Genomic DNA, 27788 nt, shown 5'->3' with positions numbered 1-27788 from the left:
CATGGCCAAATGGCTGCTAGTGTAATCTTGCTGGAGGGCCTCGCTCACCACCCCTGAACATATGCCCATCTGTGACGGTGCCCTCTCGATGGCAGTGCACAGCAGTTGCACTTGGGGCTAGCCGCAGGCGGCGGGACAGTCCTGTCTGGCCCACGTGTGCTCTTGTCTGGGTTCTGTCCCATGGAGCCGGCTGACTCTTCCCCACTTCTGGCAGCTGCAGCTTTTCCCAATACGAGGCTCTTCACGATTCATCCGTCATGTCACCAGAAACTTGCATTGCAGGGGGAGGCCTGCTGGACAGATGGGCATCTTATGCTTTAAAGACTCTGGTGTCTGTGTTTGGAGCATGGTCTCCCGCAGAACATTACTTGATCTCTTGTTTCTTCTATGAGGCCTCCCTCCGTTGGAAATTACCTTCTTTCTGCTGATGGCTGGTGAGATGGTCCTTTTGGGAAACCGTTCTCTCATCAGGATTCTGCCTTAAGGGAATTTGCCATAACCACATGGAAATTCAGTTTACCGAAAAAAAAACCAGTTTATTCTCCTCTGGCCATGTGGTGCGTAGGTATTTCCATTCTAGATTCACTTCCAGGCTGGTGGAAATTGCTTCTGTTTCTTAACCTGGGGTATCAAGACCTAAATGCAAGCTTTCTCTCACCAAATTGAAAGATCGGTTCAGCTGTTTGTGACTAGCAGAAGTGTGGCCAGGTGCCAGTTACCTGTAATGGAAACTTTCACACCTGTATATGCAACCAGTTTGAAATTCAACATGAAAATTTGCTTGGAAATTAGCTTAAACATTCCAGGTAACCATGGAAGGATTTTAAGGGGGGTGGCGGGGAGGAGTGGCTATTGGCTATACATAAGTGATTATTTTTCCTAAGGGTTTTTAATAACCTTGGTCCACAGCCAAAGAGTGTCAGCTTACAAGATACGGTTTCAGTTCCAAAGATAAATATACATTTTATAACCTCAACTAGCATTTTTAAGGGAATTAATTAGACATTAAATGAACGTAAATCCTTAAAGGACGATTTATATAATGTTAATGACACGCCCACTACAAAATGACAAGCAATTCAAGCAGCTTGTTGCATTGAAATAAATAGAATGCGTGTTCCTCCATTTTGTTTGCTATACTGGTAGAGATGCACTTGTAACAACTGGATTTGTATTGATTTTTTTTTAATCTCTTCAACAAACATGCACAATAATTGAAGAGCTTCATAGCTGCCTGGAGAAATATTATTCAGGTATTTTGCCATTCAGATGGGCTGGCTTCCTTCATTTACGGCTAAACTTATACTTTGTGTCAATTTACAGGAAAAAACTAATGTAAATTTAAGATGGAAAAATGTGTAAAGTAACCACTGGGTATGTCTGTTCTAATGCAGTGAAGGATTCAGAGAGCGGTGGCATGCAGGGTGCCAAACCAGAAAAGCTCCCCAAAGTGAATGATCCAAGGCTTCTCCCAGACAGGTTTCTCCAAAGGACTGCAAAGGTAACTCCACGCTGAGGGCACTGTCAGTCGTGAGTGTGGGTGTGTGTCAGTGAGACTGTACCCTTATTCTGCTCCTATGAGCTGAAAAGGTCTTATTGTTGGCTTCCACGTGGTCTTCTGAGGGTAGGTGTTGGATCTGATTCCTCTTTGTGTAATTTTCTTCGCTGTCTTCAGTGGAAGTCTAGCATCTTGCTGTTTTTGTCATATATCCTCCTTTAAAGTGTGTTTGTTATACAAAGTGATTTAGCAAGATGCAGAAAAGGGGGTTCGCTGTTGAAATGGAGTTTCCTAATTAATAGTAAAAAGACAAAACCGTGTTTGGAAATGTTTCAGACCTTAGGCTTCAGAGCTTCAGCCAGTCTCTGACTTTTGAGAGCAGGATGAGAACTCTGTGGGGGGCACATGGGGGTTTTGCCCCTTTCCTGTTCTTCTGAATCTTTCTTTTTTGTTCTGACCGTTGTCAGAGGTAGGGTAGTGGGTTGGGTCAACCTCTGGTCTCCAGTACAGCCATTCCTTGGATCAGGATTTCAATGAGGTGAATTTTGAGCCCTTCGGAAAGGATTGTTCTACATAAGCCTAGCAAATTAGCTATAATACTTCTGTTCCCTAGCAATTTATACAGTCTACAGTGATGAACACCTCTCCAGCATGACCATTTAATGATATATGATTTATTATTCTTTTCAAAGCCAATTTGTGTAAAGGTAAAATAGCCCTTCGCTTCAGAAAAGCAGAGCAAGAATTTCTGCCAAATTGCCCACAGCACATCCTTTCCTCTCCTGTGGTCAACATTGGATCTACCAGAGGCACTGTTTTTGGACTGGCCTGCTCTGCCTTGGATGTTGGAAGCACAATCTTTGCAGCGAAGTGTACAAGTGAAAGATTTTTTACAGAACTTGCTTGTACATGTGGCTAGTGTTCTGCACTTGGAAGCACGAGCTTCTTGTCTGGTTTTGTTCTGTAATCAAGAAAACTTTCTGAGAGAGCTAGCACTTGGAAGGCACTCAGCCCCACCATAGCCGTAAGCAAGATGGCAAGCATCGTTTGGCCTAAGAAAATGCTTTCTAAACGAGTACTTTGTGTTTAGGATATGCATGTGCACCCGAACCCCAACCGTAGGTAGCCTACTATAGAAGCTGTGATTCTCCAAGATCCTCTGCGGTGTCGCTATGCTAGCCTTCCTTCTCTTATGGGGAAATGCGTTTCTTTGAAGTTGTTAGCTGAGGAAACCCTTTCTGTGTTCTAGGTGGTCTATATCTTGGAGAAGAAGCATTCCAGAGCGGTGACAGGCTTCATCAAACTGCTGGCAGACAAGAACAGTGAGCTCTTTAAGAAGTGTGCCATGTTCTCCCCCGTGGACCACAGAGTGCCTAGAGCCTACGTTTCCTTGGCAGACTGCCCTCCCGACTTCACAACTAGGCCTGAGGACTACTCCAGTACCCTCTTCATCTGCCGCATTGTGGATTGGAAGGAAGACAGCAACTTTGCAATAGGGTATGTGGCTACAAGCAGGAACGGGGAACAATGAGGTTACTTTTCTGGGTGCTCAGCTTGACTTTGTTTGGTATGCGGTGCTAAACTAATGTTTTCTTTCATTGAGTGATCAGGCCTTCGCTTATCTGCCCTTTTGACTACAGTAATGTGCAGCCTGATTTGGCTACACCAGGAGTTTCCGAGATGTGAAGGGTGTTGTCAGGAAATGAACTGAAAAAACTTTCCATGATTTGTCTTCACACATTGTGGTTTCCTCTAGGGCTCTGCTGGTACTTGAGGAAGAGCCCTGGGGAGGCCAGTAACATAAATTTTGAGGACTGCTTTCAACATTGAACTTACCAATATACACTTGTCTAAACTGAAATGTGCTGAAGCCTTTTAGAGGCCACAAAGGGCATGCTAGTTTTCTAGTTTTCTGGCTGTTAAAGAAAGGTGGCTGCATACAACTGCCAAATGAATGCAGGAGATCTCTGGGCAGGGGGTGGGGTGAGGAAAAGATTGTGTTATCTGGTAAGTCAGCCTGGGTAGCTCATCCCTTCTTGGCTTTCTGCACTTTCCCATCTGATTGCTAGGCCAGGGGGCAGGGTGAGGAGATCTGTGTTCCCTTTCCAACTCCAAACTTGGTTCTGTTGTTTTGAGAAACATTTCTTTGTCTCCCTGGATCCCTTCCCATCTCTGCTACACGGGGACAGGCATCTTTTTGTTTTGAGGTCTTTGAATGAATAGCTCTATTAAGTGCAAAATGTTTTGAAGCTATTAATAATGGGTGGAGGATTACGGAGTCTGATTTGTTGCGGCTTTTTTCCCCTTTCATGTCTAGAAACTGAATTCCTCCTTTATTAGAATCAAGGTAAAAACCTTGCTATGAAGCTGCAGTCATCAAGAGGCTCATTTCCCTAACGCTTGAGGATCTTGGCCTCTCTCCTCAGGGTAATAGCATAGATTTTGCACAATCGTTCGAATCCCAAAATGTTGTTAAGTAAGTGAATGTCAAAAGGAGAGCAGTCTCCCTTTATCTCAGAGCAATCTATTGCTCGTAGCGGCACGTGGAAGCTTCTGCAAACCGTGATTAATGATCACACGTGAGACATAGGATGCATCTTACCAGGATCTCAGCCTAAAATTCCTTCCGTGTCCTGTTGACTATGTTCAGGACTGTTGTGCTTCTCTTGCAGGTGTAGCTACCCACCGGTTCGTTGGGAGCTTTATGATCAGGCCTGTTCAGTGGGGCATGGAGTAAAACAGAACCTGTAAGCCTGCCCTTGATGTTCTGCACAAAGCACACCTGCTGGTTTGCCTCTGATCTTAATCGGTTTGATGCTGTCTCCTTGCCTGCATGCCACAGGGCCTACAAATATCTGCCTGTCAGCACTGCCAGGCTCCCGGAGGCATGTCACTCTCCTTTATCACCACTCTGCATTTATCTCCAAATGCACTGGAGCAGAATAAACCGTTTACACTGGGAAAGCTCAGACTTCCCCAAAACAAGGTGTCCTTCACACACCGCGCCGAGGTTCGCAGGAGGTCCTTTGGTCTTGATGGTGACCACGTGCACTTGGACGAAGTCGGTAGGTGACACAGAGCTACCACCCGCCGGTCAGGGTTTGGGAACCACCCGGAGAAAACCCGACGGCGTCTCGGAGGTGTGCAGTTGGGGAGGGGGCTCTTTTTGTGACTCGAGCTCCACCTGGTGGGGGAAGGTGGGACACGACCTCCTGGCTGTCCTGCGGGGAGCGTGTGGGATTTCTGCTTTGCTTGAAACAGGCCGAGTGGAAAAATAAGACCAGGAGGAGCCAGCACCATGCAGTGGACAATTGGTGCCATCCCTGGGATACTCGCAAATCCCTGCGGTGTGGCAGGAGGAGGGACCTTTCCCACAGGACAGGATTGCGGTGTGGCAGTGAAATGGCCTTTAATTTTCTCTCTCTTAGGAAGCTGTTAAAAAAACTAGCCTTTAAGCCAACTTGCCCTCCAGGAAAGTGCCAGAGGCAGATCTGGTTGGGGGCGTTCTGTTGTCATGATGCATCCTTGTGCCCTGTGTCACAAAACCATCTTCACGTCCTCCAGTCGGTTCTCTGGCTTCTGATGCTGCGTTTCCTCTTTAGAGACGGGCTGAGCGTTCCTCTCCCTTCCCCCTGCGTGATGGATGGGGCTGTTAAAGCAACAGTCCAACCCCAAAGTGAAATGTAAAGCCACCGACTGCCTCTGCCTTAGCTTTGGGACCGGCGGCACGTGGAGCCTACATGACTACGGCAGCTTGGGGTCCTCAATGCTGCTCAGTCCCGGTGACGGTATTCATCAGGAGATTTATGACAAGTGAGAACTTGCCTCCTGACCTTTCTCTTTGTAGCTGCTGCCAAAGCCAGCTTAGTGCTTGCAGTGCCAAGATTTGGGGGTTTTATTTTTAAACTTTCTAAATCCAGATTTATTTGGATTGACAGAAAGTGACGGGATGACTCCAGGCAGGAGGGGCACAAGGACCATGATCCCTGGCCAGCAGGGCCACGCTAGCCAGAGACCCTGTTGTGGTCATAGCTGTGTCGGGAACACTACCTCCCTCCCTGGATAGCTGGTTTCGCTCCTGCTGAAGTGTTTGCACTATGTTGGTGCAAGGAGCAGCCTTGCTGGGAGAGCAGCACCCCCAGTAAGAACTGTGCTGCTGAAATGGCCCTGGGGTAGAAGCAGTTTAACAGTTGCATGGAAGACGACTCAGGAGCACAGGATTCATTTGAACTGATCCTTCCAAAATGCACACCTTTCCTTTAGGACTCAATTCAGCACATCAGCAACATTGAACCTTTTAGGCTAGAGACAGTCTTGCATTAGGTGGGATCTTGTCAGGCTGGCTCCCTGTTTTGGAAACGAGATCTTCAAAGAGCTCCTGGATGTGGGTGGCATTGGGGAGCATGGCATGGGGGCAGCCTTCATACATTGGCCCAAAGTGAGTGATGCTGGCCAGCGTCTCCCAGCATTTCTTCCTACCTACCTGTCACATGCATCTTTCTTCCCTTCTCTGCTTTAAACCCTTGCATCACGTTAGCTGCTCTTGCTCACCTCAGCAACAATTGCATTGCTAACACTATGAAACTATGAAGACGGTAAACTATCTCTGGGATGTATTTGCATATCAGCTAATGAAGCACGTGCTTAGGATCCCAGAATACACGATTACTGTGGCCGAGACTTGCTTGTGGGTCAGCTTCTGAGTCCAAGTGGAGGTTGTTCACCACCCCCTCTGCAGCACTGTGTCTGAGTTACCTGGTAGACAGGACCACGTTCAAGTAATACCTTGGCTACATGCTCCCCCAAACTTCCCACCACAGCAGGAGCCTTATCCCCTCTCTTGCATGACAGGATGTTGCCTCTGTCCCTGACGTCAGTAGATGGGTATTCGAGACCTCCTCAGGGAGCTGTAACGCCCTGCCATTGACGTCACCAGAAGGAAACGTTAAATCTCCAACGATTCAAAAATTTTAACTTTGAAAATTTTCTAAAAATCCAAGCAAAGGCAGTGCACACTGCGAGCAGAGGAGCTGGGCTGGAAATGCTAGGCTGCAGCCAGCCCACGTGACTCTTGCTGTTTGGAAGCTTTTCTTGCTTCCCCTTATGGCACGGGAGCCCCCGGAGTGGATTTACAGCCTGGCTTTCCCTCTAGACCCATCTCTTATCCTATATGCCTGAACTTTGATCACATGCCGTCCTGTCGGATTTAGCTCTGATGCAAGCCGTCGCATCTGTGTGACTGTAACGTGGCCCCGATTAAAGTCGGTTGCAAGCCCTTTATTTTCTTTCCAGGTACTTGAGAAATATTCCCTCAGATATCGTCAGTCAAACGTTAATCTTAGTCCTTATATCAAAACTCTTAAGTAATCAAATGCTGCTCATTCTGTATGGGTCATAACCTAATTTCAGTAAACGGATCAAGAGCACATGGATTACAGAATCCACTCGGGGAAAACGTTTTGGCATGGAAAGGTGGTTTCTCTGACTTGTAATGCAGACTTCAAGAGATGCTAGAAGTCTGATTATCTTCTAGAGGGTGAGCAACACTTACAGCTCTGGCTGGGATTAATGGGAGCTTGAAAAGGAGACCGTCAGTTCCTTGGTGTCAGTGATGGGGAAGTTGAAAAGGGTCACCCTCAAATTCCCCCATTTCTCCCTTACCTCCTAGATCTGTTCTTCTGGCCACAAAGCATGGTGGGGAGACGAGATGGTCCTTCCTTGCCCTTTATGGGGCTCACTGCAGGGACCCAGGCCCAAGTTTCAGCTGCTGCCACGCTGCCCCTGCTTGTCACTTCTCACAGTCCAAGCCTGTCCGTGTCTGCAGGTAGACACTTGATAGGTCTGCATTTTGTTGCTGCTGCTCTGAGCAAGTGAAAGGAAGACATATAAGTGTTGTCTTGTTTACTTGCATTTAAAACAAGGATCAGGTTAGGATAGAGGTGGCAGCACTGAGAACTATGGCTAGATGCCAAAGCCGGGCATGTTTCTTTGCCACAGTTGTCCATAAAATTGAAACAATCAAGGGCAGGATCTTTTATCACTCGTTTTATTCTTGTTTTAAAGCTGGGGAAGGCAAACTACCATTTAACTCGGAGCAAAGTGCACAATCCTTTGCAGCATATCACCCCATCTGACAGGTTTATGACACTGCCCTCCCTATCGTGGGGAGCGATAACGTATCTTCTCATAAAGAAGATGAGCTTCTGTGCACCATGCAAATGGAGTTTGTTATAGAAGTTTATGGTGCATTAGAAACACTGAGAGCATCCTGCATGTCGGAATGAAAGTACCCTTTTTTGCCCTGTACCAGGAAAGTAATTAGTGCCAGTTCTCAGTCATTAACATTACGACAAAAGGGTGAATATTATGTTATTGTATTTCACACATTGCCGAAACCTTTATTATGGAAGCTGTATCCTCCTCCTCTCCGGACTAGCATACTTTGATGAATTTTTCTAAATTTAGATTCTCATTTCCTTGGGGTCAGAAACCATGGTCCCCTTTGCTTTGTGTGGTGCCGTTCATAATAGCGGCGCTATGCTAATAATAAAATCCTGACCTTCCTCACACAGCTTGTAAAGAAAGGTTCGTCCCCAGAGATTCCAGTTTCTAGTACTACTTTTCTCATCCCATAGGGAAAGAAATCTCTCCCCATTTATGCAGAATCACAATTTTCAGGTCATTTTTGCCCCTTAGAAATGGAAACGCAGTCGATGCCAGAGGCTTTGGGCGCGTAACATTTGGTGCGAGTTGCAGTGGAGCAGATGGAAGTGGTTTGTAGGCATAATAGACAAACAGCCTCCCGCAAGCATTTGCAGAGCTGCTCATCAAAGATGATTAGATGTGTGACCCAATGCTGCCTCCATCCACAGCCAGAGCCCCCGGCCCCTTTCCAGCAGGAAAAGCTGATACCACCAGCAGCACCACGTGGGGGCCCTCAGGCCTTGAAAGAGTCTGGAAAATGGCTGGAAACAGTTCACTTGCTTGATGCTGAGGTGCAGTATGCTGTTCTGGTAAGAGAGGAGAGGATATTTGGGCAAAGAAGCACGTGAAGTCCTTTGCTGCCCAGGCTAGACTGCTTCTGGTACCTGCAGCAGCTCATGTAGAGCTAGCTACGGCATTGCAGAGCTGCACTGGAGCGTGCAATGCCCTTTGCTTGGCTCTTTGAAAAGTGCCTTCAGGCAGAGAAGCTGAGCTACAAAAGGTCCTGAATGGTGAGACCGCTTTCTGATGGCAGGAGGAGTTGGGGACGGTCCTGAAACTTCCCTGTTGTGACACAGCATCCCCAGAGTATATCTGCCACCTCCGTGGGGATCCTGAGATGGCTGCTGAGGAATGGGCCCTGCCCACTCGCTCCCTGTCCATGTTCTTCACGTGGTGGATAAATGTTGGACGTTTGCTGCGAGAACTGTGGGGGGCATGCCTAGCACTGCTCCAGGAGCCTGTCTAACACCGAAATCCTCGGAGCTTCCCTTAACGACAGCATGACATTTCTTGGCAAGTGGTGCACGATGCACAGGAGCAAGTAGTCAGGGCTTGCTTCTCGGTGGTGGCGGCACAGATGTCACCTGTGTAAGAGAGGTCAAGAGCCAGTGATTTATAGGACTTGTGCTAGAAGCACAGAGCTCTTAACCACCGGACATGCTACTGTGGCTTTTCTGTTTCCTGTAACTGGATACTCTCGTGATGCTCAAAACACCCGATCATATAAACGGTCTCCTTAAAGCGAGATATGGAAAATAGCAGCGGCATAAAGTCTGGCTCGTGCTTCACATCTTCCTCGGCTGACATAAATCGTGGCTTTGTCCTGCTCCCTTCAAAGCCCTATGCCAACACTCAGGGAGGAGTGAAGGGGGGGAAAAATGTGCTTGCTCTCAATGGCTCAATCACGGATGCATCAGGCTTCTATAGGACTTTAGTCAGCAAGTCAACTGCCTTAATGTCACACTGAAAAAAAAGCTTTACCCCTTTTGCTTGCTTTCCATAGGCAGATGACCAAAAGTCTGGGTCAGGCTGGTGAGATCGAACCAGAAACGGAGGGGATCCTCAGAGAATACGGCGTGGATTTTTCTGACTTTCCCCAAGAAGTTCTTGCGTGCCTTCCCCAACGCCTGCCTTGGGTCATCCCACCAGAAGAGTTGGCCAACAGGAGAGATTTAAGGTAATAAGCAAAAGCCTTTTTTGGTGTCCAGCTTGTTCTTGTGTTGCTGTATGTGTGGTGTGCTTTGCTTCACAGGCACCATGTGTTTCATCACATTATTAATAGGCAGTACCGTAACAGTTACTTTTCTTGGTTCTACCATGTTAGCTAGGCAAGTAGCCCTCCACTTAAAAAAAAAAAAAATCAGCCTAGGGGAGCATGTTGTATGGTAATGAACGTTGTAATCCCTTCGAAGACAGAAAATTAAGGCTTCGGTACAACAATTTAAAAGTGGTATCAAGTTTGAGAGCTGTTTTTGCCTAGAACGTTGCAAATACTCAAGCTGTAGTTTTCCTGAGACTGTCTGTTGATGCAAGGATTTGTTTTGAAGACTCAAAGTCGTCTTTTTTTTACTGGTGCTGATAATTCAGGGTTTGCTGTAAAGATCTGTGTTAACGTTTATGTGCTCTGCAGGGCTGAGAACATGTCTAAATATGGCTTGGGTTTTCTGATTTGTTATATTGGGGCTTGGGCAGGCAGAGGATGTCCCGTGTCCTGTCCAGGTGTTTTGAGTTTTGCAGGATTTTGAGAAGTCGGCAATTGCTGTTGCGTCTCAGGGCACTGGACATTGTGAGTTTTGTCCAATGAACTTTCCTGCCTATCGTGGTGAAGATGCAGTATTTGCATGTCCCTTATGAAAGAGCTCTATCCATTAACTGTGCCGGTGTGAACACGTGTGTGTATACGAACAGCGAGGCCATCCCTCTTGGTTTATCCATGTAGGTCCCTGTAAGGGTCATGTAATGTGTTAAGAGGGTACGCAGTATTGAGTATCTGGATTGTACAGGTGAAAAGCCAGGACTTGGGTCTCTAGGCAAAGGTGGCAGGGGAAGGTGACGAAGTAGCTGAAGTCACATTTGGGTGCTGTTCCTGACTGCCATCCGCTCCCTAAGCTTTTTGCAGCCAGTTGTTCAACAGCTTTTTCTCCATGTGGCTTTTCCCTATGTGAAATGGATGCTATTTCCCTACCTCGCAGAAGGCTCGGGAGGCTTAAGTTATGCCTGTGAAGCTCCCTGTGATCTTGGCAGGAAGCAGGCAATCATCTCATGCGTTACTGCCAGAGCTACCAAAGATTTCCACCCCAGCTCCAGAGCGCGGCATTCTAGATGCAAAGAAGTATTGGACCAATTCCCTGCTCCAGCACTGGCGTGTGGCTAGTGAAGTCAGCGACATTGCACTGCCACAAAGTGGTGACATGCCGTGGAGAATTGGACCCTTTATTGGCTGGTGTCAACATTCGGACGCTGGATTTCAGATCAGGAATTATTTAAAAAATGATACAAGATGTCTGGCTGCACCAGAAACGCACGCGTCCAGGGCAGATGTCACTTGAATTATCTTATTTTTGGCCACTCAGCTCTGCTTCAGAAGTCTTTCCCTACTTTCTTTCTGCCTTAGCAGCAGCACTGTTATGAGATGAGGAACTTGACTCATCTCCAGTTACACAGTCATTCTTGGAAACCCACTCTGAGTGCATTTCTCGATTTTCATACTGAATTTTACATGGAGAATTGTCAAGGTGTTCGGTCACGTTTGTTGCGGTTACGTCGCCTAAATCCTCCTCTCTCCCTTCACGGTGATGGTGAGTCCACCTGTTTCCACCTGTCCTCTCAAATCTGTACCTTTCCTCGTAAGGCTTTCCAAGATAATTATTTCATCTTCATGTGTTCAGACCTTTAATATCAACTGCCATTGTTGCTACTTATCAGTCTCTTGTCTAAACACGCATGATGGTAGCATAAAATGTCTGCATCTGGACATGGAGGCGAAACACGGTATTAATGTGCTCTGTCACAACGTCCGAGTGAGAGGTTTGCAGACTGCAAAAGAAGGTATTTTTTATTCAGACTAGTGATGAGACATAACTAAGTGACACTTTCTCCACCTACCTTCATTCACCTTTCCTGCCTCACAAAGGCCCAACGTTGAACTGCGCAGTGGTCAATCCAGGCATTTTTTATTGTGGAGCTGTAATGTCTCATCCCCTGTGGCTGTTCGTTGAGTGCCCGACACTGGGCCAGCGCTGAAAGAGCTGCATTGGTGTCACCTGTCCGAAGTATATTGTACTGCAGATTGTCAGTGCAGTGCAGGTACCTGATGGGTCTCTCAGCATGTCAGACATCACCAACCGTGTGTACATGGTTACGTTGTCTTCCTGGAGCTTCTACAGTGCTATAAGGATTCATCCGTGCTACAGAAAGAGCCATCTGAAAACCCCTTTGAAAAAAGGCTTATGCCAATGCACTTTATGCATTATGTGCCCGACCAATTCTAATTAGAGCCCTCGTACAGTTCATTTAAAAACCCATTCTAGACCAGGAGTTCCCAAAGTAGGGGTCAGGATCCCATATGAGATTGGGTCCTGGGGCCTGCAGATATATACTTACGAGGGCTGAGTTTTGGCGTAAGTGGGGCGGTAGCCAGAAAGGATTGGGACGTGCTGTCAGCGCTATGATAGCATGTTGTCAGCATTGGCAGTGAGACAGGTCTGTGGAGTCTCTGGGTCAGCTATGCTGTTGTAAATCACAGATTAAGTTGTTAAATGAAATGATACCTGTTCTAGCTTCCTCTGGGTAACTTCTCATTTATGCAGCTTAGTGTGGAAGCGGGTTGCAATTACTTGACTATTGCTCGACTACCCAGCTGAGTAGTGCTGAGTACTTCTCTGTCAAGCGCTGGGCAGGAGGCAGGCGACAGCTTGACTTCTAACACGGCTGACTGCATTGGCATGGGAAGTGTTAAGTTCTTCACGTATTGACCTTATCGTCTTCCCCCTACTTCAGAAGCTAATTTTCTAGCAAACGAGAAAAGGCTGGTTTCTAAACACATCTTTGTTGTGTTCTCATTGGGAATAGTCTCATCACAGACATCACTTCACTGTTTCAACGAATCGTTGCAATCCTTCATGGTTCCCGATGGGGAACTCTTAAAAGAAAGGATTTGGGACTGAATGCCATTGTAGGATAAAATGGAAAGTATGTCTGAAGCATTCATGGCGGATGCTAATGTTAATCAGTGTAAGGGAGTTATTTTGTTTGTTTGTATTGTTTTGTAAATGCACTTCCCAAATTGTTTTCTCTCTGGTCTTTCCTTCCTTTTTTTTTTTTTTTTTAAAAAGGTATGTGCCCTCTTGTTATGCTTGCTGGACTGGCTTTTCTGCCCTATCAATAGACCTTGCAGGTAGTTGCTTTATTAAGTAAAAATAAAAGAAAATCTTCTAGTAATGTTATTAAAAACCAAAAAGAAAAGATTTTTAAAATACTTTCATAGTTTCTAATGCATAAAACCTGTAGCCAGTTATAAACTGTCCCGGTTGCTCTCAGTTTTAGTTCCTGCCCTGCTGTTGATTACGGTATTATCTTGGGCAAGCTCTTGACCTCACTTTACTTCCTTTTATCTATTTGTAAAATGAGACAAATATTTCATAGAAGCTCTGAGCTTAATTGTTTGCACAGAACATGGAGGCCCTGTAATGCAAAGTACAAGATAAATGTTAAGTGTTGTCACTGTGAACTGAAAGCAGCCGTTCTCTACAGAAAGTTTGACATAATTGATGGAAGGTCTGCTCCGTAGCATTTCGATGTCATGACATAAATAGGACCCACATTCCCGTTTTTTTTTTAAACTCAAATTGATTAGAACTAATATTTCTTAATCAACTGGGAAAAATAGTTGCAGAAGAGGAATACTCCGTTTACAGTTTCAAAGTAACACGGAGCAACCGGAGGAATGGTGTAGCAGAGGCAAGTTCTTGCACATTCAGCCATTTTCTGGCTTTTTCTAGGGCTTTGACCCGTACTTCTCATTTCCTTGTTTGCTTTGTACTGAGCGTCTCAATGGTGCCGTACAAAACCTCACTGGAAGAGCGGAGGAGGTCACAGCAAAAAAGGAAATGCAGATTTTGGGGGTAGGTGAGGGGCCCTGGGGGGGGGTCACAGGAGGAAACGGTTTGAAGAGGTTTAGCCAGAACTTTAAGAAACCCAAAAGCTATTTCTAAGGCTTGTTCCAAATGTTTCTAATTTCATTCATATCTTTTTTGTTTCCTTTACGGCTAAACTGGGACAAGAAACTAAAGCCAGGAAAGTCCAATCATAGTGGGAAACAAAAACCTAAATATTGGAGAGAGAAAAAAGGCCGTTCTTTGCAAAGCAATTTTGCCTTTTGCATGTCTCCCATTGTTGGTGTTACTGTGGAAAATGTCTAACGTCACTCTTTTGGAAGGCACTAAACCTGGGTCGAGTCAAGGTTTATATAGTCTAACATGGAAGAACTCAAGGAGATCTATTTCTTTACCATTCGCCTCACAAGTGAGCCCAGTGACCTCCTCTGGACCATTACAAATGTGAAACTTGGCACTCAAAATTGCTTGCTCTCAATTTTCCAGTTGCTTTCTCTTTTTTTCCATTTGATGTCATCCTGCCAACTAGCGATTTTTATTATTATAAACAGGACATTGTATTCACTTTTAAGAAGAAATATGAAGCTGGAGGTAAAATTACCAAGTGCAGTTTCTCAGCTGCCAAAATAGAAAACAATGAGCTAAAAATACGGAGTAGGGAAGGGGTGTTGTGGCGAGAAGCAGTGAACTATCTGCACAGTTAATAGGTGTCAAAGGAGCTGAAATGTTCTTCACTGGATCAACTCGGAAAAGTCGCCCCCTGAGCAAAAAGGGCAGCCTTGGTGCTAATGCTAAATACTGAACGTCCTGCAAAGCAAAAATCAATGAGGCTTTATTACAGCTGGCATTAAGCTATCAATGAACATTGTTTCCCTGCAGATGAGACCTCATGAAAGTTGTTGGTCTTGCAAACAAAAAGCTCTACCCTTGTGAAGAAGCCATGGAGTTCATATTTTTAAGATATAACCTATCGGTCACAAACTGTGATATCCTCAAAGGTCTTTCATCCATGGCTGAAGGTCATCTTTACAGGGTAAATAGCAACTTCAGCTGCTCCTTTAAAAATCTTATGGGCTTCCTTCCTTTGATCAGAGAAGTAGGAAAAGAAGAGGTGCTTCCTCCGGTCTTTACGTCCTATTCTGGACAGGGAGGCTCTGCTCCGGGCACAGTTTGTAACTGGAAACTGCTGGCAGTGGGACGGCTCCGGTGTTGCTGTTGTGCCCACTCCTGTGCCGCCTTTGAGGAGGGGTGCAGATGGGATTAGGGATTAGCAGCGTTTATATTAAAGACTTTGTGGCAGAGTCTTAAGGAGGTGTGTGCAACTAGATGGTGGGCTGATAAAATCAGAGCCTGTGCTAACAGCAGCGGCTGCCTTCCCCCGGCAGTGCACAAAGGAGTAGGGCGAAGGGGGGCCAGCCTGCGAAGCAGATGTCTGTTCCAGGCAGGTGGAAGGCTTTAAGGACTTGAAAAGGGTATAAGGCAGATAAACCGTCATTAAACATCTTATTCCCTGGAGGTTTTCCACTACCAAAAGCTTTTGTCAAGCAGAAGTAGAGCAAGCCTCACCCTGCTATCACAGGGCATGGGTTTACAGGGTTTCTCAAGGGAGAGTTTGCAGATTTGTTGCAATTTGACCTCTGCTGTACCCCTGGGCTGTCACCCATGTGCCTTAGTCCCTGCATCACCTCTGCCCCCATCAGCTAATTAAAGAGACTGCACCTCCAAAGGTGAATGTCTGAACCACTGCACTTTCCATCAGCTTCATGGGGGGGTTATGGGTGCTTTGCCTCTTAAAGTCAGGGCACTTGGTGAGATGGTTGAATATGTGTTGGGTATTAGGCACCGTGACGGCTCCCTAGCCCCCCGCCCCTTCAGTGCTTTTGGACAGCTAAAGCGAAAACCATGCTCTTTCTTTCCCTTGCCTTCATTGCCTGGGGGTTTAGTTCATCGTCCTCACCAAAACGGCTGAGAGGCCTGGCCTGTTTGGAGCAAGGGTTTCAGGTTCTTTTTATGCCCAGAAAACTGGACTCACTGGATGTGGCACCTGAAGAAATCTGGTTTCCGGGAAATCGGAGGGTTACATTTGAGAAGTGTACCACAACCCCATCTGCCCTGAAAGAGAGAAATCGGTCAGGAAAGAGTCGCAAAACTAATCCATGGGCTAAAAGGATTGATTTGCAAGGATTAGCTCTTAACCGTGTGATAGTCAGCAAAAAGACTAGACACTTATGAACCATCAGGGTAGGGTAGGAGTTATTTAGAAAGAAACATGACTAGGATAAGTAGACCAGACACAAGAGGAAATGGTTTCTGTGCTTCCTAAATTAGGCGGTGGCATAGACTCCCGCAGGCAGTTTGGGGAGCCCCGTGGCCATCGTTTCAGGTGGTTAATCCTAGACAGAACAAAGTTCTTCCAAACATGCTGGCGAGAGCCGGCCGGCGCTGGCCCCTGGGAGACGCATGACCTAACATCTCTTCCATTTCTAGCTTCTGTGAATCTATGATTAGAAAGGTTTGTGTGCTGCAAGAGCGTTTTCAGTTACACTCCCGCTCTTCTTTCTCTATGGAAAGCTCATTACATTTGAGGCACAATTGTAGTACGACTTGTAGAAATATTGCTGGGTTTGAGTCCCTGAAAGACTCTCTGATCTCTTTGTAGCATCCTGGCTTTTTCAGTAGCTCGGTTTTTGTTACCAGGCCTCATTTTTCACCGTAGGTCATTTTTCACCTTAAAGACCAAGACATTTTTCACCTTAAGCTGAAGCCGTGAGTCCACCGCTGGAATTGATCCCGGTTCGGCAGTACGGGGAGCCTGCTTTTGTGGAAACTCCAGTGTCGATGACTGCAGTTGTGTTATACATCAGGGGGGCATTGGCAGCTGGACCGGGATCTGCTCTTTGAGTGAAGGCAGGCTTTAACTAAAAAATAAACATGGAAAAATTATGAAGGCCAGCTCTGGTTTGACATCCTCAGACAGGACTTCTGGCGTTTGCTGCCTGCTGCAGTGGATTCTTGGATTGCTTTTGCCAATCGTATTTTGAGGTAGGACAACTTTTCTGTCTCCTCCTGATTATTCTCAAATTAAGTTTACAGCAGACTTTTCATGTACAGAGAGGAAAAGTTAGATGACGTGCAGATTGCTTTTGCTGGATGTATGTTCTCTAGGCTATATGTGCTTGTGTAGTACATGTCTCTTGTGTTAAATCCTGTTGAGAACCTTTCTTCTAAGCAGCTGTCTTGGGGTTTAACTGAAAGCTGCCAAAGGTTGAGCGGTTAGTGCAGTAGGCAGAGACATGAAGCAATAGGTATCTTTGGCAAGCAGTGTTGGAGACTTTAGACTGTGCAGACAGAGACCATTGTCTGAAATTCCTTTTGGAAAGGAGTATTTCATGTCCGTTTGAGTGATGAACATCTATAGGAATAGGACCTGCGCTCATTGGTATTTCGTAGGAAGCCTGCACAGGCACTGTCTTCTACTTGGGTTCATTTGTGGTTGAAGAATGAGATTCATTTTTGTGGTTGCCATAACAATCAGCCTGTTGCGTGAAAAAATGTTCTTAGCTTTCACTGGAGCGAGTTGACAACACTGGGACGCCTATTCCCGAATGAGAGCGAGTGTTTCCAGACCTGAGAAATGATGTCTGTTTAGATTTTTTTTTTTCTGAGACGGAGCCCAGCAGGGTCCTCGAGATGGCCTGAGAAGTGGCAAGTCTAAAATTGTTTTCGCCAGTTAATTTTCAAACGCCGGCACCAAGTTATAGTAAGGGGAAGCCAGACCGCTGCACTGAATTGTGTTCACACCCACCCATTGTTCGCCTTCGCCAAGAGAAGAGAGCAAGACAATTGGAGGAGTCCCTGGAAGAAGGAAAATGCGTTGCAAGAGTCTAGACATGCAGTCACTCTCCCTGTAAATGTCTTAGTGCTGACAGATCCGTTTAAACAAGGCCCACAATACCTCAACGTTCATAAACAAAATGATGGTCGTTACCTTTTCCCCTCCAACCACTGACTGAAGCCACAGCAGGCTGGTGTTCCTGAAACACGTAATGCTTTTGTAGACGTTTCAGGCCGGTGCTTCAGGAACCCCTGATGAAAGGTTTTTATGGTTAAGTGGTGCTTCAAACCAAATTTAGGCAGTCCCTCGGGTTCAGTGCAGCTCTGCGTTGTCTTGGAAAGGCACGTGCGCAACCGAAACCCCTCTAATAGCACCCATCTTTGAGAGGAGCGTGCATGGACTGTAGTGCCTAATGAATTTCTGGTTTCATTTGACGGTCATTTGGGGTGATTTATTTTGCCTCGAACAGGCAGGAAGCATTACTGACGAATGTCAAAGATCAAAGACTTTGGACTGAGAGCACCAGCTTTGGGACAAAGCCAGGGGATTTGCATAGTAACTAAGTGGCTGGCATGGAAGAACTTGAATTCAAGTGGGTGGCATAGAAGAGTTTTAGCATTTGAGTGGTCCCACCCCGGTCGATGGCTGGCACAGAGCAAAAGAAGTTCTCTTTCCAAAATATGCAGTAATGCGGATGCTCTTTACAGCTGCATCCAAACGAGCGTGGCTGTGCGGTATGTGGTACCACATACGTGTCTGCGGCACCATATACTGCACGTTCAGCTGTTCTCTGCACTGCAAAGGGAGTAGCGCTGGGGGATGGTTGACCCCTGGATATGCAGGGCCCAAAAAAACCCACGGAAGAAAAACTGGACAGTGCACAGGGACAGTGCGCGCCACTCAAAACCAGAGCTTGGCTGGCTAGAGCCACGCTCCACTGCCAGCCAGGCTCCAAGTGGCAAGATTGCTACTGCTGCAGCCCCACGGGACCTCCCAGAACATCAGGTAAGGCTGCTGGGGCCAGCCCAGTGCTGGCCCCAGCCTCTTCTACCCCACTCGGGGTAGCCTGCTGTGTGCCAGAGGGTGTGTGGCACAGGTGCTCCCCAGGAACAACTAGCGGCGGCACAAGATGCTCTGCTTCTGGTTGTCCCTGGGGAACCAAACATCCACGCACATGTGTGTGCAGCCTATCTGGCTATGTGGATTTGTTCTCTCTGCTTTGCTGATTTGTACCTCACTCCCCCTGGCAGGGGTTAAATAGAAAATTCAGGCTTGTACCGTCTGACCTCCCTGGTGGTTGATGCCACGGGGGTTATGGAGCACTCTAGACATGCTCCATACATATACCATCCTTTTAAAACATCTGCTGTTTGTCACTGCCAGAGATGGGTGCCAGGCCGGATGGCTGGGGTCTTGGGCTCCAGTGTCCTCTGAATTGTCACCCAGCAGCAGATATTTAATCATTTGTGGGGATTAAATCATCAGAGATTGACAGTCAAAGGCTTGGCGTCTCCACCTGACTGGTTTCTTCAGCCAAATACTGTAGGTGGACGATTCCCTTGCGTGGTGGAGGGCTGTTGTGGCCGTACTTGAACATTTTGTTCAATTGAAATATCCGCTCTGTCCAAGCCTTCACTCTCTTGTTCTTTCCCAGCATCAAGCTTTTTTGTTTTTTTCCCCACATGTTGATTTAGGGACCCTCGAGCTGTGCCCAGCTGCAGTCCAGGCTTGTGGTTTGCCAGGAGCTTCACCCGTTCACAGGCTGAGGCTGTAGCTTGCAACACAAAATACTTCGTCTTGCTCCAAGTAGCCTTCCACTTGGATGAAGACGGTGCCCTCCCCACTGAGACCTGTGTTCCTCCTGGCCTTTTTGCATTTGACATTTAATAAATCTAACCAATCTGTTGAACTGTGGAAGCCGAGTTCACCAATATATTGTACCAGGCTTTTCAGGGCCACCTGTACATCAGAAGGGTGTTTTTCTCCTTTGAAAATGGCAAAATCTCTTGCATGAACACACCAGTTTACCTAATGTAATACAAGACCGTTTCGATCCTTTGCTCCTTGCCTGTCTTGATCACCCTCTGGCTCAGTGATAAAGTGCTGATCTTGCCTTCAGAGCTACATCAGCAGGTTTTTTTTTTCCTAGATCCTTTTAAAAGAAAAATGATATAAATAAGCTGGTCAGCAGACCTGCCTCTCTGCTTGAACGAGGCTTTTCTGAGATCTGCAATGGGAAACTGTTCTCAATTACCTTTCTTCACCAATTGGGATTGATAGACCAGCATGCGCATGTGCATATTACCATCCCGTAAACCAGGCTGCCTGTCCTATTTGGTTTTCTGTAGGTGTTTTTTTGTTTGTTTGGTTTTTTTTTAATCTAGTTGAAGGAAGCAGCCCATTAGCCTCTCTTGTGGCACTGCTGTCTTCTGCCTCGCTTGGTATGGGCACCTTGTTAATCAGCCTCCCTCGAATACTGTAGCAGCTCACCTGGACACTCATCCTGTGCAGCAAAGGCTGTGTTGAGAGTGGTAATTCGCCAGGTTAGTCTGAAGTCGTGCAAAAAACGAACTGAGTCAGAGTTAATTCAGTTAACAACATCTGATGAAGTGAGCTGTTGCTTACGAAAGCTGTGTGTGTCTCTGATTCAGTCTCGGAGGATGCGTTAGGAAGGGAGGATTGGTGCCTGTAGGAGCTAGGACCAATTCCACGATCTCGACCAGCAACACAGCATTGTCGTAGAAGCTTTCTAGCCTAGGCACACATGCTCAACCTAGGGGGAGGGTGGAAACGAGAATATTTTTCCATCAAGAAAAGCACCGCATCAGAGTGCGTCCACTTTTGCATATAGACTTGTTTTGGCTAAAAGAGCTCCTGTAAAGAGCAGGTTTCCACGTGGAGCTGCTTGCTTTCAGTCAGCGCAGCAAAGCTGATGGCTCGGAGTCACGCATTTATCTCTGGGCCTTTTCAGCTCGAAGACCGGAAAAACTCTCAACTCCCTGCACATCTCCAGCTCCTGAACCAGCTTCCTTCAGCTAGCCGAGTGGTGTGTATATTGGAACAAGCCCTTTTGGAACATCTTGTAACTTTTTGAAAGTATGTTTTGACACATTTAAATGAACAAAACAGATTTTTATTAGGTGCAATGACGATAAGAGATGGTTCCTGTGGGTTTTTTAAGGAGGAGCACCCCCTCCTCGCACCTCCCCACAGGGATACTGCGGCGGCCCTCACAAGCTTGACAGCAGCATGCAATCTGTAGACATTAGTGATAGCCATAAATTAGGATGTGCGCAGCCATAGCATTTGTTTGCACAGTCAGTGTCTTCCTTGAAAGGTGCATAAAAGTTGCTGTTGCTTTGAGCTTTATGACTAAAAAGCTGTCTTCAAGTGGTTTTGCCCTTGCTCAGCTCATGCTCTGATCCTTTTGAGATCTCTTGGTGCCAGAGAGAGGGATTGGCCCTGCTGGGGATAGATGAGGGTCTTTGAACAGCTTTTTGCTCTGCCAGAAGTCACTGGGAGGTAGGAGGCAGTGACCCATCTCCCCTCTGAGGGTTTCAAAGTCAGGAGTCTGCCATCATCTTCACTGATTTTGGTGCCTGAGGCAGAGAGACGGTTTGGTTTGCAGCACTGGCGGTCATTTCAGCAGACTCGGGTGGTGCGACTGTTTCTCTTGCAGTGGTTTGGAGCTTTGGATGGGCCAGTGCTGTCCAGAATACCATGCAGATATGGGGTGATGCTGGGAACTTGGAGGAAGGAGCGGAGGAGATAGCAGAGGCTGGATCTGTTTGTCTGAAGCCTCATCCGCCCTCAATACTAACAGGGTTTTCGGACAACATGCCTGGGCAAAGTGCTGTTAGATGGGCCTCTGCTTTTTGTAGCAGCCCAGCTGTGGATCCTGCAGTGGCCTGGGACATCTTTAATAACGGAGCAGTTCCTGGCAGATGGAATTAATTTAAAACACTTTCTAGGTCTCCTGGCCTGCAGCAGAGATAGCGTTTTTCTGTAACCTTTGAACGCTGCTGCGGAAGATGAGCACATCTTCAGCGTATGGGCCCGCTGTACCATGGCTGTTACCCCTTGGCCCTTACTCTGCAGAACTGCTTGCAGAGTCACTTTCTACACCTGCTTCTGCCATTTTTTCATAGGGCAGCACTGCCAGTGAAGCCTCCAGGCTCAAATCTGGAAAGTTACCAAAAGTGAAAGGGCTTTGAATCTGCTCTGTGTACTGTGCATGGATGGGCATCAGCTCTGCCTGACCAGGCCCCTGTTCACTCCGGCACGTGGGAAAGTAAATCCCTCATTCTGGGAGCATAACATCAGGGTTGAGTCGGGCAGCAGCGATTGCCTGTCCCGGGTTAGGGTTGATGAAATGCATCTGGTAGCGCACTGTAGAGCCTGGACGCATATACAACAATCCCTGCAGGTTTGCACTCCTATGAACTCAGGCCCCATCATTGACCTCTACAATAGATTTAATTGGCTGGGTCTCTCAAAAGCAGAGCAGTCTCATTAGTTACTATACTGTATAAATGTGTTCAGAGTTTGGCACCGGCGTATTTATGTTCACTTCTTTCCAGCGCAGATTTCAAATATGCACTTTGTTGAAACCAGTCTATTAATTTTTAAGCCGCCTGGAGCTACAAAATCGCTATGGGTGGCAGGCATTTGTGGTTGCAGCCCTAAACAGCTGGGAGAACTGCCCTATTCTGTTGAAACAAGAACCCCCGCTTGCTTTTAAGAAGCTCTTAATCCTTTTTTATAAGACTTGTCAGTGTGAAGCGAGCAGGCAGTTTCAGTTTAATGCTGTCTGCAATTGCAGTGTGGCTTTTTTGGGGCGTTTCATCTGCAATAGCCATAGTGCCAGGTTAGTGGTGGCCTTGTGCCTTACCGGCATATTCGTATCTGGAGAGTTGGCGCTCACTGCATCCAGAAATGACACTGGGAGGAAGGGCAAATAGAGATGTTATGCAAGCACCGTCCCTTGAAAAGAGATCACTTTGACATTCCATTCATGGATGGACTTTTAATTTAAGGAATATGAATTTGTGGAAGCAGGACAGTTTGCAGGTTGTTAAACTGGTTGATTCTCAGTGCTGGAGAGCTAGACTGCGAGGAGATCGGCGCCTCAGTACAGTCAAGGAGCTCTCAGGGTCGCTGTCTAGCTCTGTTTTGTGTGGATGCACATGAAATATCAGAAACCAACCTTCATCTGAGGATTAGGCAGCCTTGTTCTAGGTGGGCGAGCTAACATATCAAGGGGGAGGTTTTCAATTGGGAGTTGATGCTCAACTGGTTTTGGGGCTGTTGGTTGTAGCCGTGTTGGTCTAAGGACGTAGGTAGACACGGTTCTGTGGTATCTTTTATTAGCCCAACTAAATAGTTGGAAAATTGGTTCTTTGCAAGGTTTTGGGCGCAACCACCCTTCTTCGGGCATTGGAGAGAGTCTGTTTTTGTGCCTCTGAAAAATCTGTGCGCCACGCCGAATCGTACAACTGCGAGGTGACGTCAGTCAAATAGTGACAGATGCTTCCATCACATGTAATTACTATGCTGATACAAGTGCTAGAAAAACAGCCGTGACAGAGGTCTCATTGTGAGTGTGTGAGATCACGTGGGGATGTTAAAACCTGCTAAGCCCATGAGGCTCTTGTAGCTGTAGTCTGGGCATCTGTTTTGGACAGTATGGCATTACAGTTAAGTTGTAGATAGCCTCCAGAGGTCCCTCCCAGCTCCTCTCCTTGCTCCTCTCCCAGCTCCTCATCTTTATACCATGGATTTCTGGGGTAATGGAAGTGTAAAGAACTTCTTTGTTCCTCCTTATCTCCAAAAGGGAGTAGCCTCTGAATGGAGATGGCTTGTTTTAGAGAGGAATTGGCCAGACCAAGGATGGCTGTCGGAGTCCAACTTAGATCCATGTATGTTGGTAGGGCATGACCTTATCCCGAAGATGAAAAACAGAAATAAAAAAGGGCTGCAGCACTTATCTCACTCCAGTTCCCCAGTGCTTACAACCTGTGTTTCTTTTATTTTTTTTATAGTCAAATCCGGGCACAATCCAGCCTGCAGGGCAGGAAGTCAGTGGGATTTGATCCGCCCGGGCTTGAGGGGCTGACGGGCATTTAGCATGATTCATATTCAGGCGCTTCAAGCTCTGGGCCGAAGCTTAGACTTCGCTGGCATATCCTGCAAAAGTGCACTCGTTTAAGCGTGGTGATTCTGGGAGTAAGACACTGTATTTTGTCTATTTTGAGGCCTTGGAGCCACAACTGCTATCTACCTAGATTGATTTCCCATTGCTGCTATCATCATCGTTCCCCCGCTCATGATGTACGATTGTCTGCATCTACAGGGATAATATGCAGAGTAGATTTCTATTAGTTGTAAGCACTTTGCGGAAGAGACTACATTTTTCAGAGGCCCGGAGGATCTCCAGTATGGACTGGATGCTGAAAAGTTGGTCTGTTAATTCTCATTAGGAACCTTAGCTTAGCATCCCCTTCCTTCTCTAATTTCCCTGGAGCTTCTTGTTGATTTAAATCTTTTTCAAACTCCATTTTTCCTAGAGAAGCCTAATATTGTTGTTCTTGCGCACAATCCCATAAACCAATTTATGCAGGACGGTGTCTTTGCAAAGACCTGTACTGAGCCTGAAACATCTTTTTCACTTGATTTCACTTTGCAAGCTGCCAGCTTGGGTTTGAAACAGCATAAACTCTTTTCCCTTTAGACTTGTCTGTGGTATTAAAGAGGCTGCTGCACCGGGCTTCCTTTATAAGCATTCAGGCCTTAGCACAGAAGTGATATTTATTCCTGATTTATTTAGCTCTTACAGTCGGGGGCAATCTTTTTTTTTTCACTCTAGTGCAATTCTCCAAGAAATCCACGTTCCCAGGCCACTCTCCACCAGCTTGCTGTGTGGGGGGACATGTCTGCTGGCTGGTATTTCTGCAGCCCACTGACTTGCTCCTCATAAAACTATTCTCCATCAGATGGTGGAGGTGTTCCCACCACGTTACATTCATAACTTTATTTTGCTCACGGACTCTCTCATGTTTTTATTCCTACCTGAATTTCTGTTCTACAAGTACTGTTGTTAAGGGAGCCCTGCAAAGCTCTGCTGGGCCCAGAAGAGTAAAATGCCACTGTTATTCATCAGGTCATCACCATACAAGCAAACGTGTCCGGCTGGTATAGTCTCCTGACCATTGTGAAAGTCTGGATACGTTAATGTGCTTTGAGTTCCTCCACTGGCATACCTTTTTAGCCTCTCACTTTTTGCCTGCCTTGCCGTATACTTGTAATGCCTTCTGCTCGGTTGTTTCCTAGCTTCACAGGCCTTCTCCTAGGGTCAGACCCCTGGGCCAAGGTTGGTCATTTTTAAATTGTAAGACACCCAACATCCCTCAGCTGAACTTAACATTGACTTAGGACCAGCCTGCAGAACATCCCGCTGGAAAGAGTCACCCCGGTCAGAAAGAAATCGCAACGCCCGTGGGCTTTCCCAGAGGTTTCTTTAGGTGGTTTTTATGTCTAGGTGGCTTGATGTAGACATAGGAGAATTAAATAAGAGCTGCATAAGTTGAACTGTTCTTGAAAAAAATAGAAAAGTAACCTTTATTGCCATTCACTAATTGCACCACTATTCCACATGCCTTTTTTGGGGGAGAAGGTTGCTTCTGAGGGACTGTGGATCGCAGGAAGGGGAGAAGCAAGTACATTGAAAGGTGTAACATGATACAGCAACCTCAGTCTGCCAAAAAGTGTCACTGTTGTTGGCTGGGCTTTCCCAGTGGTCTTTATTTGGTGCCTTTTTCCCCAACTAGAGGATAAGTTCCCTTTTTTTCTTTGATAGGAAAGAATGCATCTTCACCATTGATCCATCAACTGCCAAGGACCTTGACGATGCCTTGTCCTGTAAGCAGCTTGCGGATGGTATGACACATCTTACACACTATTCTCTGTTTGTTTTTAGCAGCTGATGCCTTCCCGTATTTAGTTTTTCATGACAAAAATTTCTTAGACTTCTTAAAGCAGATCTCCTCAGACCAGTCTCTTAACCAACCCTTGGCCTCCGTGCAGGCAAAAGCCAATGTGCTTGCCATAGTAAGAGCTATAATTTTATCTGAGCTGCATTCCCCATGCCTTCAGTCATTGCAGGAGAGGCATCACATAGTGGCCTAATCTACCTCGGGTGAGTTTTTATGTTTTAGTAGAACTGGGTGACCTTGGATGCAGCGTACTTGGAGAAAAGAAGGGACTTTTTTAAGGTGGTTTTCTGGATGAAGCTCCCTCTTGGCATTCATCGTAGAGACCCTTTTAACACTCATTTCAGCTCTTGCTGCTTTTGCCTTTTAAGTTCTCTAGTTTGCCTGGTCTGCACTTGAAGCTACTATAGAGTAGGCTGTGGAACAGCAAGTTCTAGGGAATAAATCCCGAGGGGTTTGATTTATGGAGCTTCCCACGTGAAGTCTTAACAATTATTGCAACAGTAATGTGGGGGGGGAGAGGAGGGACGAGAGGGCTCTTGGCTCTTTCTGTACAGCTCCAGGAGTTCATTTGGTTTAGAAATACACACGATGTAATAAGCACGCTCTTGCTAATGCAGATGCTGAAAAAGCAGTGTGTTTCTTTGCGATCATCGGATCTGATCCTCGAGAGATTCACAGTCGCAGACAGGCAGCACTCCGAAGGCTGGTATTATGTGGATGTGTTTTCTGCAAAGTGGTTTTGGGTTGATTTTGTTTTGAGCAACTCGGCCAATAAATTGTCATGTCATTTAGACCCAAATACGGTCTAGGATTACAGCAGTACAACAGAGATATGCAGTTACCATTGAAAGTAAATGTGAGGCTAGTAAAATTATTTATAGTTCTACTGCATGTTAGCAGTTCTGAGACAACATTAGATAAAAACTTTGTCTGGCGCTCTGCTTTTTTAGGTAAATCAGTACAGTGCCATCCCTACCCCCCTGCAAGCTCTAAGTCGCTCAGAAATAACTCTTGAAACTCTGGGTATTTTGCTTGCACTCGTCACACTTGCTTGGGGATTTACAAGTTATTGGTCCACTGAGACGTGGGCTGAATTAACTCCTGATTGCCATGGCTACAAGGGAGTTCATGGTAGACATCATGCCAAAACAGTTATCATTTAAAGTGTTACATGGATTTCTGTAGCACAGCAGCAAGTGCAAGAGTCCCCTTCAGATTCCCTTCTCAATGACTTCCTCTTATTTTGGGACATGAAGGTCTTGTCCGCCTGGCTTACATATGAGCAAGTGGAGGAGACCTTGGGAGATCAAGTTATATTTTTCCTCCCCCATAAATCTGACCAGTTGGGAAAGGAAGTCCAGAAGGACAATACAGAGCCTGAGTGAAGGGACCACTTCTCCACAGACAAAGATTTGAAGGCTTGGTTTTCCCAGGGATACTCCTTCTGTAAAATAAACCTTCTTGGTATAAAGACTCAAGAAGGGACAAGGAAATACTCAACAGTTGTAAGGGGTTCCTCCTCCCTTATCCTGGGAGCAAAGGGCTTCATAGCCAAATCCCAGAAAGAAGAGAAGCTTTAGCATCAGTTTCTTATTTTATAGAAATATTTTGAAACCATTTTCAGGAGCCTTGGATAGATTCCACGTTTCTCCAAACGAACCTTCGCAAAGGAAAATGCTTGAAGCAGCAAGTCCATCTTGATGCACCCTACCAAGTATTCATGCAGTGCCTCACTTATGATTGAAGAAATGGCAGGTGTCAATCGAGAGTCCTATAATAAACAAATGAAGCCACCATACCGGTGGTCTGAGTGTCCGTGACCTCCACGTCTTGGCTAGAGTGGTGCATCCTTGGCTGTGCTTTCTGTTGATCGTTATGACATTCATGTTTGGAAATTACTCTGGATGGGGGGACCTTCTTTTGGAAGGATCTTATTTTCTGTCAAGGAGCTGTTGCCCTCCACTTACTCCAAATAGCCTGAGATCGACAGTGAAATTAGTGCACTTATAACTCCATTACAACCCAGAGTTAGGAGGAGCATCCCTGCATTGGGCAGGGGGTTGGACTAGATGACCCTTGAAGTGCCTTCAGTGAGTCTGTGAACAATGGCCATGGAAACCACACTACCTGGAAAAGCCAGTTCTTATGACCACTAAATATCCCTGGGGCACGCTCATCAGAGATTGTAGATAGAGCAGCCATGGAAACAACCTTTAAACAGTAGCTTTTCAAGTGATCATACGTTCCTTTTGTCTTCCAATCAGTATTGTTTTCCAGCAACTGAAACGGCAAACTCTTTAGGGGCAAGGACTTGGTTTTCATTTCATTAGGTGTCTTGGACATCTGACCAGTATATAAGAGAAGAA

The 27788-nt window shown here is 46.3% G+C and overlaps 1 protein-coding gene across 2 annotated transcripts in view; it reads left to right on the top strand.

The window, feature by feature from the left end:
- DIS3L2 (DIS3 like 3'-5' exoribonuclease 2) overlaps positions 1 to 27788 on the top strand; it is a 225168-nt gene that overhangs the window by 84226 nt on the left and 113154 nt on the right. For both annotated transcript variants that reach the window (XM_090050664.1, XM_090050665.1), the window contains 4 exons: positions 1395 to 1501; positions 2748 to 2995; positions 9486 to 9659; positions 25287 to 25366. In XM_090050664.1, coding sequence (XP_089906790.1) covers positions 1395 to 1501; positions 2748 to 2995; positions 9486 to 9659; positions 25287 to 25366 — 609 coding nt within the window. The remainder of the gene's footprint in view (positions 1 to 1394; positions 1502 to 2747; positions 2996 to 9485; positions 9660 to 25286; positions 25367 to 27788) is intronic.

Source organism: Crocodylus siamensis, chromosome 6, assembly GCF_052110815.1.
Source record: "Crocodylus siamensis isolate JL-2025a chromosome 6, ASM5211081v1, whole genome shotgun sequence".
NCBI classification, from domain to species: domain Eukaryota; kingdom Metazoa; phylum Chordata; order Crocodylia; family Crocodylidae; genus Crocodylus; species Crocodylus siamensis.
The sequence above is the reverse complement of the archived record's forward strand: the minus strand, read 5'-3'. Positions and strand labels throughout refer to the sequence as shown.